General features: G+C 41.5%; 1 protein-coding gene across 1 annotated transcript in view; it reads right to left on the bottom strand.

Annotated features, from left to right (window-relative positions):
- Window positions 1-12,394: 12,394 nt before the first annotated feature.
- LOC145394963 (agrin-like) overlaps window positions 12,395-17,043 on the bottom strand; it is a 49,144-nt gene continuing 44,495 nt past the window's right edge. Inside the window, exons 29-31 of the mRNA XM_080268713.1 lie at window positions 15,333-15,549; window positions 13,194-13,341; window positions 12,395-12,546 (exon numbers count right to left, since the gene is read on the bottom strand). Coding sequence (XP_080124839.1) covers window positions 12,395-12,546; window positions 13,194-13,341; window positions 15,333-15,549 — 517 coding nt within the window. The remainder of the gene's footprint in view (window positions 12,547-13,193; window positions 13,342-15,332; window positions 15,550-17,043) is intronic.

Raw genomic sequence — 17,043 nt, 5'->3', positions numbered from 1 at the left:
GGGCTGGGTAGGGTAGAGTAGGGCAGGGTTGGGCAGGGTAGGGTGGAGCACGATAGGGTAGGGTAGGGTACGGTAGGGTACGGTACGGTAAGGTAGGGTAGGGTAGGGTAGGGTAGGATAGGGTAGGGGAGGGGAGGGTAAGGTAGGGTAAGGTTGGGTAGGGTAGGGTAGCGTAGGGCTGGGAAGGGTAGGGTAAGGTCGGGTCGGGTAGGGTAGGGTAGGGTTGGTTGGGGTAGGGTAGGGTAGGACAGGTTGGGGTAGGGTAGGGTAGGGTAGGGTAGGGTAGGGTAGGGTAGGGTTGGTTGGGGTAGCGTAGGGTTGGTTGAGGTAGGGTAAGGTAGGGTTGGTTGGGGTAGGGTTGGTTGGGGTAGGGTAGGACAGGTTGGGGAAAGGAAAGGTATGTTGGGGTAGGGTAGAGCAGATTGAAGTAGGGTAGGTAGCGCAGGGCAAGGCTGGGTAGGGTAGGATCGGATAAGGTAGGGTTGCGTAGGGTAGGGTCGGATAAGGTAGGGTAGCGTAGGGTAGGGCAGGACAGAGCATGACGCGGCAGCGTTACGACAATGAAGGGTGAGAGAAGCATGGCATAGGGTGACAGGGTACGGCAGGGGGTGACAGGGTACGGCAGGGATGACGAGGTACTGCAGGGTGTGGCACGGTATGGCAAGACAATGTAAAGTGCATAAAAACACGAATGAGAAAGAAATTGAATGGGGGAGAAGTGCGGTAGTTAAGTGGTGTTGCTTAGTGTGGCGGCTGGAGATGGGGATGGTGGTTTGGTGGTTGGGAGAAAAATGGTGGGGAGGCAGAGGGTAGGTGGAATTCTATGGGGCTGAGGGAGAAACAAAAGTGATTCTTAGAGCTTGGGAAGGGTGGTGTGAGGCTGGGAAGGATGGTGTAAGGTGGGCTGCAGAGGCGCAAGCAAGCGGGGTGGACGGGGCAAGGTGGGATCAGGTGTAGGTGGAACTGGCATCAACATCGTACACTTAGTCTATTACGCCACCCGGATTATCACCCTTATTACAACTCTAAATATCCCAGTCACAGCCTACTCGTAACAATTACCCTCAAAAGAACTAATAAAATTGCCGTTATTTGCTTTCCTTTGTCGTCCTGTGAAATAATTAGTAAAAACCAGCATGACCAGCCACCTCACTCACCTTGACTGTGGTGAGACTGACGCCGCCGAACGCCGTCTCATCTCACACGTCAAAACCTCGCTCATTTCTCGTTCGACGGCGAAATCCTTGCAGTATGACAATTTTGAGGACGTTGCTGAGCAGATTTTGGATATAATTTCCCTCTGACTTGCGTAATGAAGCCGATGATTTGAGATAAATAGCACTACCGTCACTCCACACCAACTCAGTGAAACGTACCTCCAAGATGGCCAGGGCTTGCCAACAGGTGCGATGGTTCCGGCGTGGAACATCTCGCATTAACAGCCTTCCTTTGATATTCTAGTACATATACCGCGATTATCATCTAGTCTAACATACTTTTGCATAATTCAAAACAATACTGAATAAACGTTAGCAAGATTAAGTAAAAATGTACTAAAATTTTGATTTGGAGATGGTAATGTTTGCCACCCTGCATCCACCTGCCCAGGAGTATCTTAGCTGACCTCTGATTGGCTGGTATGCCCACACACTGACCAATCCCGGACACTCTTACTTACTTTACCGTGCTCACCACAATAAAGTAATGAAATAGTACTGATACTTGCCTTTAAAACACCTGACAATATAAAACTCAATACGTACGCTTGCGTTAATTGATATAGAGAGTTACTGATACTTAACAGCAATGAATAATAGGAGAAAACACACAGATACATCTCTTACACGGGCTTCATCTAACACGGACATACATGATTGCTTGTACACACACACACACACACACGACACACAGCAGATTACCACGGAAATTAACACATCTGCCTTACTGAAGCCAGCAAGCAGACCAACTTTTGAACTCCGAAACTTTTTTTTTTTTTCGCTGATTCAAAACTCTGGCTATTGAACTGGGGATATCAAAGGATTCATTACAGCTCTTTCACCTTGACCTGGATTTTCGTTCTTTTGGAGGTATCTCACGTACTTCAATGGCAGAAGACAATGCTACGGCTCTGTGTCCCTTCCACTGCACTTCTTTGTCACTAGCATCGTATTCTCGTGTTAATGTGTTGTTACTAATTAGCATTCATGACGAAGTGACGACAGTTTAGACCACATTAGAGTAAAATGAGAATAGTTCAATATTTTGCTCTGCCCTCTGCTTGTCTTTGCGTGTATTTGCTGACAGTGCTTCTTTGTGACTAGCATCGTATTCGTGTGTTAATCTGTTGTTACTAATCAGAATGGAGTGACGACAATTTTAGGCCACGTTAGAGTAAAATGAGAATAGTTCAACATTTTGCCCTGCCCTCTGCTTGTCTTTGCGTGTATTTGTTGACAGTGCTTCTTCGTGACTAGCATCGTATGCTCTTGTTACTGTGTTTACTAATTAGCATTACAGATGAAGAGATTACAGTTTTAGGCCACGTTAGAGCAAAATGAGAATACTCGATACCTGACAGAGATCCGCAACCCCTTTTCAGCTTAGTTAATCGTCATGTGAGGGATAAATTTGACTAGTAACCAAGGAGACTCTTTTCTACCTCATAACTAAGGCTCATCCAATACCACGCAACTACTCTCTTCTTCACCTCTCCATTCTCTCACAGCGTCTTTCAAGTCCTTCCCTCCACCCCTCCTGCCCTCTCTTCTTACTTCTCTCTACCCTCCTTTCCTCCATTCCCCTCCCCCCTCCACCACTGCCACCACCACCACCACCACATCGTCATCATCATCATCATTATCATCAACCAGCAAAAATTCCCAAGAGATAGCTATGTCAATAAAAAAGAAACTCGATCAACAAGCATATAACTTGTCTTCCCAAAACTTAAAAAAGCCAAAAAAACATACAAACAAACAGACAAAATGAAAACTGAGTGCGTGCATGTGAACCGCAACATAACGCGCGTGCGGTGTGTGTGTGCCGCAGTGTCGTGAATATTCCTTTGTTTCTTTCTTTTTTCTTTTTCTTTTTTTAGGGGGATGAAGAGTATTTTTTTTTTTTTCAACTTAATTTGTCATCCTATTCCAGCCATCTCGAGAAGATTTTGTTCCCTTTCTATCTACCTGTGTATATAATTATCTATCTAACCTCCCCTCTCTCTTTCTCCACTTCCTTTCTCTATCCTATCTTCCTAGTTCTTTTTTTTCCTACTTCTTCCCCCTCCTCTCCTCTCTAGTCCATTCCCTCCTCCCCTCTTCTCTCCCCCTTCCCTTCCTATTTCCATTCCTCCCCTCTCCCCTCCACCCCCATATCTCTCTTATCTCTTTCCTCTTTCCAAGTCCTTTCCCTCCCTCTCGCCCTCTCTTCTTACCTCTCTCTACCCTTTTTTCCTCCATTCCTCCTCTTCCCTCCGGTACTCCTACCATCTCTCCTCTCCTTCCGTCGCCTCTCTCCTTCCTTCTCCCCTTCTTGCCTCTTTTTTTCACCTTTCCTTTTTCCCTTCCATTTATCATCCTTCCCTCCACCCCTACCCTCCTTCCTAACTTCCTTCCTCTCCCCTCTTACCCCTCCCTCCCCTCACCTACACCTCTCCCCTCTCCGATCCCTTCTCCCTATGTCTTCTCTCCTTCCCTCCTCCTCCCTAACCCGTCTCCCCTTCCGCACACATCTCCCCCCCCTCCCCCTCACCCCCCCTCTCTATTATCCTCAGCCTCGTCAGCCATTTACTGCCAATTTCCGGCCGGAACCCGACCCTCCCCCCCAGCCCACCACACCCTACACTACGCTACACTACACTACACTACCCACACTACATTACACATAGTCTGCTGCTCCTACCTGTACTACTCTACACTACACTAGGTTGCCACTATTCTCCCCTAAACTACACTGCACTACACTAGGTTGCTACGCCAACCTACAACACACTACACAACACTACACTAGACTGCACTACACTTGGCTGCTGCTCCTTCCCTCACTCTCTCCTCTTCCTTCAGCCTCTTCCCCTCTCTCCTCCTCCCTCCTCCTCCTCTCTCCTCCCTCAAGTTCCTTACCAAGCTAACGTTCTGTGTTTCCTAGACCTTATCTACTGTCATTAATTTTACACCAATTCAGTCTCAGTTTGTCTTAATACCTACCATGCGGTAACTTATTTTTTATCTTATTCTTGCTTCCACCAGACCGACGAAAATACGAGATTAAGGTGTGAGTATTGTGTATCCTGCATAACAATAAGCATGGGATTTATTGTGTAAGTAAGGGTAATTAGGGCTTGGTATCACTATTATTTCTTCATATAATTGTGTGTGTGTGTGTGTGTGTGTGTGTGTGTGTGTGTGTGTGTGTGTGTGTGTGTGTGTGTGTGTGTGTGTGTGTGTGTGTGTGTGCTCCAGTCTGAAATTAATTTTCTTCCTACTTAAGGTGTTCCATCCTTCTTCATATTCTACATAACAACGCACACAATATTACCCCCTCCGAGATGAGAATATTCATACGCTCCGAGATAAGAATACAATCACCTAACACCGATTTTTAGCCAATATAATTACAAAATACTGATAATAAGTGTGAAGAACTATGATGATATGATGCCTACTATTGCGCCTTTACCCTAACAAAGACCCCTAACACCTTCCAGCTCAGGTGACTGCCAGGTGTGGTCAGACTGCGGGGTTGATTTGGCTAGTAATTAAGGAGATTCATTCCTACCCCACAACTAATGTTCATCGAATTAGGAGCTCGATTTGACTAGTAACCAAGGAGATTCATTCCTACCTCATGACTAATGTTCATCGGATTAGGAGGTCGACCTGACTAGTAACCAAGGCGATTTACTCCCACCTCATAACTAAGGCTCATCTAATATCACGCAGCCAAAACTCAGTATTTAATTGAACTGAATATATAGAACTTAGTATCAAAACTTTGAGTCGCCCAGTTCCGTCAGATGAAAAAAAAGAAGATTGTAACTTGACACTTATCATAAACGAACTAACTTTTTGGCAATAAATAATTAAATAAATAAGTAACCTGACACTGATCCCGTCTGAACCAAACTTTTGACACACACGAGGCTCTTCCCTGACACACCTTACTTTCAAAAAATCTAAACGAGTCATTAACAGCGATCCTTAATGACCAATTTGTGCGGAATAGCTCATCTTGCGATACAGGGAATGCAATTAATGGCCAAGCAAGACAATCTTCCCTCTTATAAGCAGTATTAATGAGGACGAGAAAAGAAATAAAAAAAAATGTTATGTACAGTGACAAGGAAAATACTTTGTTTCATAGAATATAGATTTTTTTTGCAACAGCCTATGCGCGTTATGTTGAAAAATAGCTTCTTGCAAAATATAATAATTCTCCTCTTCATTTCCCTTCTACCATGTCTTGTAAGATAATTTGTTGCAAGGGATACTCTCCCCACGCTATTCTGTCTATCGTGTGTTGCAAGCTGGGTCACTGTGCAGAATGACTCTCTCTCTCTCTCTTCTCTCTCTCTCTCTCTCTCTCTCTCTCTCTTTCTCTCATTTGCAAATTTCAAAGTTCAGTTCAGAAAGATCAAATACGCCAAACAAATAAGAAAACAGTGCTTGGGTCAAATACACTCACAGAGAGAGAGAGAGAGAGAGAGAGAGAGAGAGAGAGAAAGAAAAGTGAATCAAATACAGTACACAAAAATTTATAATAAAAACATAATTCAAATTAGCAAAGAATATTACTTTGATTAAAATAATACGAAAAAAATCACACACAAAAAAATCTAGAGCAAACATCGCTCATAAATGCTAAAAAATTCACACACACACACATACAGTACACACACACACACACACACACACACACACACACACACACACACACACACACACACACACACACAGATCAAACACGCCAAACTGAGGGGAAAATATCACATCAAAGGCACTGATAATTCTCACAAAAAAGTCTCAAGCAAAAAAATAACAGCAACTCTCTAAAATATAACGATATAAATACACTGAAATGGCAGAAAATTCGAACTGGCAGATTTTAGAACGAAAACGACAAATCAGACGTTCATTAGACATTTTTGTTATTCATAATCGACAGTTTCCATCCTGGTTCGTCACTGTTTATTAAATCTGACAAAGGTTTATTTTCATATCGACAAGAAACAATGTGCTTTCTGGAAATCGATGAACTCTACACCGAATTTACGAACCGACACTTCGAAACTCATATAGCCAAATGGCACTTTATACCGACCAGTGGCCACTGAATTGGGCAGTTCATCCCTGCAAATAAACAGTTGTCGTAGGACTTTCGACACTTGCAAATGGTACTGACATCGATTTCGACATTATCAAAATTGACAATTACATATTTTCATGTATTCAGGTACGTATGAAAATTAGTGCTCATTAGTGAGTACCAAAATCATGTATAAAACAGCTAATGGGCTTATGGCACTCTCACAAACTGGTAATCTGGTAACAGGGCTGACTCACCATTATGACTTGCTACCACAACGAGAGATTTTATTGGTGAAGTATTTCTTACCACTTATCGGTCAGGCACGAGTGGCCTCAACAACGTCTCAGCAACGAGGATAGAAGAGAAATAGTGGACTCTTTCAAGGCCGGTGATTATTATGTGGCTACAGCAATATATGGAGTACTGCGAAAACGTTTGTTCAGACAAGGAAGGTTGTTGTTGCTCGGCGAGGAGGGAACAAGTGCAAGAAAATGGATGAGGTATACTATTTGCTCGTATTTATCTATTGCCAGACGCTTTAATTTCGTAAGGGGTGGCCACAAACAGATCTCCATGTCGCCCTATCCCCTGCCATTTCGCTGCCCCTCCCCGATCTTATACCCCCCTCTCATGAGGTATGCCTGGGTACTACGCACTGAAAACTGGATAGACAGTTACATCAGTCTTTTCGTATTCAGATTTCGGGACATGCATTTAACTGTATACTGATATTTTAACAAACTCCCTTTATCAACACACAGGCATATTCTCCTGTATCAAAGGCCACCAGCCATCTGGCACTTCACTTGGCTCTAATTACTGTGGGGAAAGTTCGCAACATAGCCTACAGCACGGCAAGAATACTCCACGCACAAAGGCAGAAGGAGAAAAGAAAGGTTGCAATTTTTTGTCATAACTGTAATGGAATGGATCGTTAACACTTGTTATAAAAATTTAACACAATTCTATCATACGACCGATTCCCTTTTCCCAGTCAAAGGGTAATTATACGTAGGCGTGGTCTTTTTTTTTCCCGAAAAAATCTAATTGGGATTTTCTTTGCAGCTATGGTCCTTGGATGTTCGGGAGTGGGTATGCTGCTCATGGATGCACTTGGAGGAAAGCGGATTTCGTCTATCTCTCCCGCTATTGCAGGTGACCGAGCACAGAGAGTGGTAAGTGGACAGCGTGGCCGAACCGTGATTCATCATGGCCATTTGAGACCAAGTTGGTAGTTTGTAAACCGAATATTCTTTGGGTCCAGTCAAAGAGGAGAGGTTGACCATAATCTTAGGCGAAGAACCGGCTGTGCTAATGGACAACGCTCGCCCCCATACCAGGAGCACCAGTGTAGCTCCCTCCCTACAGTCTCTTCATCAATCCTACTGCTTCTCTAAAATAAGTTCGAAGTAAAGCAAAGACTGTGCCTAATTCAGGGCTTTGTGGAGACTCGTGACGCTGCAGTTCAACCGGGTTTTACTAAGAGGTGCTGGAAAGATCATAATCATCATCTTCAGTGTATGGCAGAAGTGTTAAAGCTGGAACGCAGGAGGATGTACTGGCACATAATCGGCTGTTCATGAGTTTCCTGGCATGTGTTGTTCAGCAGGATATTTGGGAGAAGTAATGTGTAAGAAATTACCGTACAGCTAGTTTTACATTTAAAAAAATGACCTGCAATGCGGGGTTATAATTGTAAACTTGCAACGAAACGATTAAAACAAAATATCCTTTTCTGTGTACTGCCTTCAACCTTGTTAAATGATAAAGAAATTGAAATTTGCGGGAGAGGCTTATTATAAACCTTGGTTCATAATCGTCTTATTCGTTTTGAGGCACGACTTAATGAGGAAACGAACTGCAAGATGTAAATTCAAACTTCTATACGGATAACGCCTAAAAATCGTGCAAGAAGTCGACACATTGCAAAAAATCTGTCGTTTCAAAATCACCTTGTTCCGAAACTGCGTGCTGCATATGTTTCAACTTTGTCGGTCATACGCAAACCCTGTATAACGAGCATGCCTACTATCGGAAAAAGAGTGAACGTCAATTACAGCTGCAAAATTGTAAAGCAGGAAAAACAATACTTAAAAACCACCGAAATAAAGGGCAAAATATATAGACAAGCAGAAAAAAATAATACACATTGAAATAAAATCTCACAACAAAATCTCATACGCTAAAATATAAAGAACTAAAACCATGATAAAATAAACAATACCTTAAAACTTAGATCAAAAACTGAAACCTAAAAATGTCATATTAACGCAATGAAATGCAAAGAAACTCATTAACCAGACACTAAAAAAAAAAGTACCAGAAAAAATAAAACAAAACTGAAAACATACCTTCAACTCATCCAATCTTTCGCCATAGCAAATATCGTAGGAAACTCTACATTAATTTTGCTGATAAGATGTAAATAAGGTCGAAGTGTCTCCTCGTACAGTGATATTAAAAGTCAAAGTCCCACATGCTGAAAGAAATGAAAATAAATGGTAAGACTGATATGAACTGTTATGTATGTTCTCTGAAAATCGACATATATGAAAATGAAGACAGTCTCTTCTCGTACAGTAATATTTAAGTCGACCAAATTCCACGGGATACATGCTGAAAGTAATGAAAATAAATGATGATGTTAAGGATACACAGGATGAAAATAATACACAAAGACCCAGTGTTGAAAAAAAAAAAAGATGGAATGAAAATACAGTAATACAAAATGATCCACTGTCGTCAGATGAAAGCATACCAGATAAAGCACAGTACATTAATTTCCTGTTTCTGAAAAAAAAAATATATATATTAAAACTAAATTGGCTGGAAAAAAAATGCATAATCTCGAAATAATCCAAATGTGAAAGTTAATTAGGATTGTAAGAAAATAAAAGATAATTGGAGTAAGGAAAAAACTGTTAGAATTATATATATATATAAAAAAAAGTATGGCAGGTTGGGAGAAAAATGTATGACCATTAAAATTACGCAAGATGTTAAAATTCTGGATTAATATAAACACACAACCTCGAAATAAATTAGGGTGAAAATAAAACACACGATTTCCAAAAGGCACATTTACTGGTTACAAAAAACGCGATTCTATTTACATTCAATGTGGAACCAAGCCTGTCTGTGTGTGTGATTTCTCTGTGTGATATAAAAGCTAGATTCGGATGCTCTGCGGGGGAGCTGGACAGATGGTAAGCTGGACACGAGCCTGGGCAGCCCTTTCACTAGATCAGCCCCCTAGGTGTTATTGGCCTAGGGGTACCGTAGCATCTCTTCCTTTGCGACTTATGGTCACTCACAAACCCTTGCATTTCAGTATTCCAAGTGGCATTTGAGGCTGCTAACACTACAAAGCCTCCTATGTAACCCAGAATACAGGTAAACTCCTCGGGGGCACTTCCAGGCATACTCTGGGAGGCAGCTCTGTGGGAAAATACAAAAGGTTAAAGTATACATGACACAAAAATCGACTGGACAAATGTGTGTATGGAGTCGGGGCAACACAAGTCTACCTCAATTCCTGTATACAAGGGCTAGGTAGATACAAGCAGTGAAATACAATAGGCATACAGTCTACTCTTCCCTATTAGTACAAAAAATATATCACACTCTTCACTACTAAGAATACAATCTACTTTTGCCTATTAATAAAAAGTATAATATCTACTCTTTCCTAGAAATTAAAGGCATATCATTTACTTTTTGCCCATAAATAAAAGTTATAAAAAACATCAGTGCACAAATATTGGACACACACACACACACACACACACACACACACACACACACACACACCACTACTACAGCCACTCAACTTACCACAGCAACTTGAAGAACCCAGTCGACTTAGCACTTCTTGGACTGGCTTCGTATATTTAAGATGTACAGTGTTGTTTTTAGGGGAGAGAGAGGAATGGCGCTTGGAGTATAAGGAGAAAATATGTGACATTATTTTGTAAGAAAATTTTTTTGAGAAAAGTAAAAAAAAGTTTGTGGAATTGAAATGGAATTTAATTAATGATGCGATGATTATAGATAGACAGATTTAGAGAGAGAGAGAGAGAGAGAGAGAGAGAGAGAGAGAGAGAGAGAGAGAGGGGAAAAAAGACAAAGCAATGAATAACAAAAATTGAACTAAAAACCATGACACAGATGATGAGATGAAATTGTAAACCATAATAATAATAATAATAATAATAATAATAATAATAATAATAATAACAATAATAATAATAATGTGGCATGGAACAATGACCGATGCGATGATTATAATGGAAGACCTCTAGTTAAGCTTTGTATTATTATTATTATCATTATTATTATTATTCTAGTATAGGAATGACACCCCTCTCGCACGCACCGTTTTCTATTGTTTACGTTCCAACCCTTTCACTGCGACAGCTCAGTCTTTAACCGCGTCATTACGATATCTCTATTCTATTCTTATTTTTGTGGCGCTAAAATTATCTGAAAAGCTGCCTCCTCCTGCACTCCACCATCCTCCTTTCGCGGGATAGGCAAGGAGGTGAGGGACGTTTGTATAACCAGAGCCGAGGGACGTTTATGTAACAGGGCAATGGAACCGCCCAGTTATATCTGTCCCACCACGTGAAGGCGTCCCTCTCCAGCGTCCTTCGCACTGTTAAGATACGTAAACATGTGTGCCTCGTTTACACCCTGAATTTTGTTTTTAAAAAGTAAATTCTTGCTGCTTCCAGATGATTATATTCAGCTTTCAGAGGCTTTTTGAGTTGGAGGGGTTAGATAGTGAATTTATAAACCCCTCCAGCGCAAGAGGTCTGTCCAAAGCTGAAGAAAATCGTCTGGAGGAAGAAAAAAGTAAATGAAAGAAGAAATGAAGGAAGAAAAACAAGCGTCATAGGATTAACACGTAAGACCACGACATTTACGTGAATTTTCCATTTTCTTTTTTTCTCTTTTGTGTCAAGATTTCTATTGGTCTTATAACTTCCTATATAAGTTATTGTGGCCGGGATGTAAGTATGGTCGGCGACAAGATCTTAGTCTCGTCCAAGAAAAAAGTTATGAGAAAGAAATAAGTTTTGCTGCGTCTGGGTGTGGCAGCAAGGCAAAAACGCATCATCTTTATCATCATCATCATCATCATAACTACGATAACCATCAACACCACCACAACCACCATCATCATAACTATAAACAAGACCATGACCACCACCACCAATCATCATCATCATCATCATTGCTATCACTACCACAACCATCATCCTCATTATTATTACCACCACCACAACCATCATCATTACTACCACCACCATCATCATCATCACTACTACCACAACCACCACCATCACCATTACTACCACCACCACCACCACCATCATCATCATCATTACTACCACCACCAACACCACCACCATCATCATCACCACCATCATCATCATCAACAATACCACCACCACCATCATCTAGCTTCGTCAGTCACTTACGCACCGACAGAATTGATGTTAACTTTACAAAATCACGTGACTTCAGGAAATGGCTAGACTTATCATAGTTGGACATCAGTTACAGAGTCACTTCTTAGTAACTTCAGCGACTGAAGTGATAAATACGAGGGGGAAATGAAAATATGATAACTCGTGCTTTCAAGGTTATGACTGAAGCCGAGAAGGAAGGATATGACAAAGGCTCTTACCTAAGTAGCACTGGACACGCCGTAACACCTCTTCCTTAGCGATTTATTCTGCGTATTATGTATAAGTATTCTCTGGTGTGTTACTGAACGAAATTACATAACGATATAGGAGAGAAGGTTAAGGTGTGATACGCAAAATGAATCGGTAATGGAGAAGCGTTACGAAACCTCCCGTGGGACTCAGAGTTAGAGACCAAGAGGGAGACGGTGTGTGTGTGTGTGTGTGTGTGTGTGTGTGTGTGTGTGTGTGTGTGTGTGTGTGTGTGTGTGTGTGTGTGTGTGTGTGTGTGTGTGAAATGAGACTAGGGGAGAACTGTATAGGAAAGATGAACAGTGGACCAGGAAAAGAGAAAAGTATATATATATATGTGTGTGTGTGTGTGTGTGTGTGTGTGTGTGTTAGCTAAGACCATGGCAGAACTGTAGGCGTGGGGAGGATGAGTGGTGGACCAAATGGACCTCCCTGCCGTCCACCAGGAGCCGGTCCACACACCCCTGGAAGCCCCAGTGGAAGGCGGCAGGCAGCTGGGGCGGCACCCATCTGTGTCCACCTGCAGGAGACACGAACGATTTTGCTATAATTCGTTCATTTTAACCTGGCGCAAAGATTCTTCATTTTAAAGTATATTTCCCGTGGTTCAGTGGCAGAATAACACAATCCTTCGGCTCTACATCCTTTCCATAGCACTTCTTCGTGACTAGCAATATATTCCAGCCGCAGGGGACACGAAACACACTGCAATAGTTCGTTCACTGTAACTTGGTGCAGAGTTTTCGTCATTCTTCTGTATATTTACCGCGACTCAACGACAGAATAAGACAATACTACTGCTCTACATCGTTCCCATAGCACTTCTTCGTGACTAGCAATAAACCGTAGTGCTAATCTACTGCTACAGCTCGGTACTGAATATGGACTGATGGCAACTTTAAGCCAAGTTAAAATGAAAGTTACAATTATTTTGGGCCATTTTAAAGTCAAAGATTTTTTTTTTTTTTTTTGTCAAAGTAACAATTTTAGGCTAAGCTAAAGTTATAACAATTTTAGGCGAAGTCAAAGTCATCAAAGCCATCAAAGTTACAATTTTAGACCATGTTAGAGATACGGTATTAGGCAAAGTTAACCTCAAAGGACTAAAGTCAGAGCTACAATTCTAGGCCGAGATAAAGCTAGTCTAGGGTATGCGTGAAGACCTACCGAGCCAGAGGTTGCCGTCGGTGTGCAGTGATGCGGAGCCACGCGGCGCCTTGCCTCTCACCGGCCTGTGGTTGTCCACCTTCAGCAGCGCCCGCCGCCACCGCCGCGTTACCCGCACCACATGCCACGAGCCGTCGTCTACAGCGCCCTGGGGTAACGCAAGGCCGGGAAATAAGTTAGGAAAAATAGACCCCGATGATAATGATAAAGTTCCAAAGAAAAAAAGAAACAAATTACATCAAAAAGTGATAAGGCTCGCAAGATACAAAAAATAATTATAATAAAATAAAATGACGAAAATAACTGACACGAAAAATAATTATAAGGCTCTCATGACTTCCATTAAATAAATAAATAAATAAAAGTAAATAATTATAGTGTTATATGGAAAAATGGCAGGGCTGAAAAGAATTTAAAAGACAGTCTCAAATTAACATGAAGACTTGCAAGATACGAAAAAAATACTGTAATTAATCTGATGTACAAAAACTGGAAAAGCTCCCATGATATGAACACAAAATAAAAACTCAAAATAACAGGAAAACTCACCAAAACAAATGAAAGAAGTGCAAAAGTACTGGATGCGGGAACTTCAGGCCCCTCCGGTTGGTGAGGTGAAGAGGGTATTTCTGTGAGGTGAGGTGTGGTGTGGTGTGGTGTGGTGCGGTGTGGTGTGGTGTGGTGTAATATGGTGTGGTGTGGTGTGGTGTGGTATCGGTAAAATCGATGAAGCCTAAGGAGGTCATGCATCGGGCGTCAGAAAATCGTCAGTGAGAGACAGGCGGACAGAGCAGGTCCTAGAGATGTTCCCGCATCTAAAATAATAACTGCCACATGAAAAAAAAAATGGTGAGGTTCTCAGGACACACACACACACAAACACACACACACACACACACACACACACACGCGGACATAAAACAACAGGAAAACTTGTAAACCAGGTAATGAGAAAAGAAAAATAATTAAACATGTAAGAGGCAACAGTAAGACTCCCGCTGCACGAAAATAAATGTAAAATATGAAAAATCATAAAAAAAAATATTGTATAACGTGAACTGCTGCAAAAAAAATAATAAGGCTTAAGAGATACCCCCAATATATGGCCCATAGAGTAACACACACACACACACACACACACACACACACACACACACACACACACACACACACACACAAAGGAAGTCTCCCACGATGTGAAAATTAAGACCCTAACAATTACACTTAGACCTGTGGAAAAAAAAAATGGTTCCCAGAAACGAAAAATAAGTCTCATATATTAGCATTAAAACCTACAAAAAATTATGGCTGCCAAGACAGGAAATAATAATAATAATAATAACATAAGGAATTGTGAAAAAAAAATCTATAAGGCTTCCATGAGACGAAAATACAGACTAATATAACACCTCCGACCTGTAAAAAAAAAAATAGATTCCAAACTATGAAAAAATATGACCTGAAAACATAGAGACCTGAGAGAGAGAGAGAGAGAGAGAGAGAGAGAGAGAGAGAGAGAGAGAGAGAGAGAGAGAGAGAGAGAGAGGAATTCGTGAGGCGCCCATGACACGAAAAGTAAGAATCATGAATAACAAAAAAAGCAAAAATGGGTAAATTAAAGGACTCATAAAATAACAAATAAAGCCTGAAAATATAAGATACATAATTATAACACTACAATAATGGTTACTTCTAATTTACTATAAAACGTAGGTGTGTTGCAAAATTCCTGAAAGAGAAATGATAAGGCTGTCTCAAGGAAGGATATATGGTAGAGATAACAATTAGATTTTTTTAAAACTGAAGGAGAACAGAGGAAGGAAAAAACAATAAAATGAAATAATAATAATGTTGATTTAACAAAAAATGAGGAGACTGTTTTCATGTAAACTGCCATATAATGAGACATGACACACTTTTTTAGGTCCATGGAAAATAAATCGCCAGAGAAGAGGTGCTACCCTGCCTCCCATGAAACCTTGAACACACACACACACACACACACACACACACACACACACACACATACACACAGACAGACAGACACACACACACACACACACATACACACAGACAGACAGACAGACACACACACACACACACACACACACACACACACACACTGCCTTACCGCCTTACCGTGGAGCTGAGAAAGAAGGGTTTGCGCGCCCTGCCCAGATTAATGGCCAGCTGAGGAAACCCGTCTACAAGGGCGAGGGCGAGGTAGTCCCCCGCCCTCGCACGCCCACCCCGCCCCCTGCCCGCCCACAGGAGCAGCCCCGTCCCACTCTCGGCACGGAAGCTCACCTCCAGGACACCGTGGGGGCGCCCGTGGCCTTTGGTCCTGACGGAGGCGCTGACGAAGAGGAAATAGAGTGGTTAGAGTGAGATTTAGTTTTTATTTTTATTTTTCTTCCTAGAAAGAACAATCTTGCGGGCATCTGGCCTTTGGTTCCTTCTTCCTTGTATTAAGAAAACTCTACACTGCATACATCAGTACACACACACACACACACACACACACACAAAATCTATCTATCTAGATAATAAAACTGCATATTATCTATATCCGTACACACACACACACACACACACACACACACACACACACACACACACACACACCATCCATCTATCTATCTATCTATTTATCCTTCTACTGCATCTATGGCAACAAAAAATCTCATATTACAAAGTTCATTTAATTTGGCTGCAGCGAAGTTAATTACACTGCATGCTTCAGGCCCTTCATTACAGCCATGTTCTTTTTTTCTTTTTGAAATTCTATTCTTGTTACTAACACGAGTTTTGTTTAGGCTATTACAGACTACAGCTGTGAAGGGTTACAAAGACTGAAAGGTTACATACAGTCCACTAAGACCTTCACGACAAGGACTGAATGTTTTAGAATTCTCTCTCTCTCTCTCTCTCTCTCTCTCTCTCTAATTATCTATCTGTCTATCTATTGCCAGACGCCTTCCAGTAAGGGGTGGCCACAAAAAAATCGTCTGCATGTCGCCCTGTCCCTTGCCATTTCGCTGCCCTCCCCCCAGCTTATACCCCTCTCTCTCATATACCTCTCCACCCCATCCCTCTATCCACATGATATTCAATTTAACCCCCTCATCCTTCGCAGAACTCTAGTATGCTATTTCCCCTAACGACAAGCCTAATATTTCTATTATTATTATTATCATTTTTATTTTTATTTTTATTATTATTTTTGTTATTATTATTATTATTATCATTTAGCTAATTCACATGTCCCAGGGTTTAAATACTTGTTCCACTAACCCTCTTAAGGACGAGACAACTCTAGATTTCTATTCCAGCTAACGCCAAACGATTCAGTTCAGATAAGAATGAGTCGTAGGAGTCTGAGTGTTAAGAAATTTTATAACGAGGCTAAAAGAATCTCCATAACACATTCAGTACGATAACATTTTCTTCTTAGGCTATAGGATGTGATCAAACTCTGGGGACATATCGTAGCGAAGAGGCTGCCATGGAAAAGGATATACAAGGCGGCATGAGGGAAGGATGATGATGATGATGATGATAATGATAAAGAATAAGAAAATGTAGAAGATGAGAAAGAAGACGAAAATGACGACGATGATGACGACAATGACACGACACTTTCGCTTCGCACATTCACACTCTTATTCCTATCTTTCCTATTTTTTCACGTCAAACTTCATTAGGGTGGGCAGTAGCAGAGTTAATTCCCCTCCATAACTAACCAATCGGCTCATTTCAAAGGCCGTGCGTGCTCTAATTCCAGCACTGGCGACCATGTTATAGAGAATCAATGTGTTGTTTGTAGCTGGTCCTAACTGCGAGGTGGAAG

The sequence above is a fragment of the Coenobita brevimanus genome, chromosome 29 (assembly GCF_032717465.1).
Source record: "Coenobita brevimanus isolate Jiangsu-jjx chromosome 29, ASM3271746v2, whole genome shotgun sequence".
Classification (NCBI taxonomy): domain Eukaryota; kingdom Metazoa; phylum Arthropoda; class Malacostraca; order Decapoda; family Coenobitidae; genus Coenobita; species Coenobita brevimanus.
This window is presented reverse-complemented; position numbering and strand designations above follow the sequence as displayed.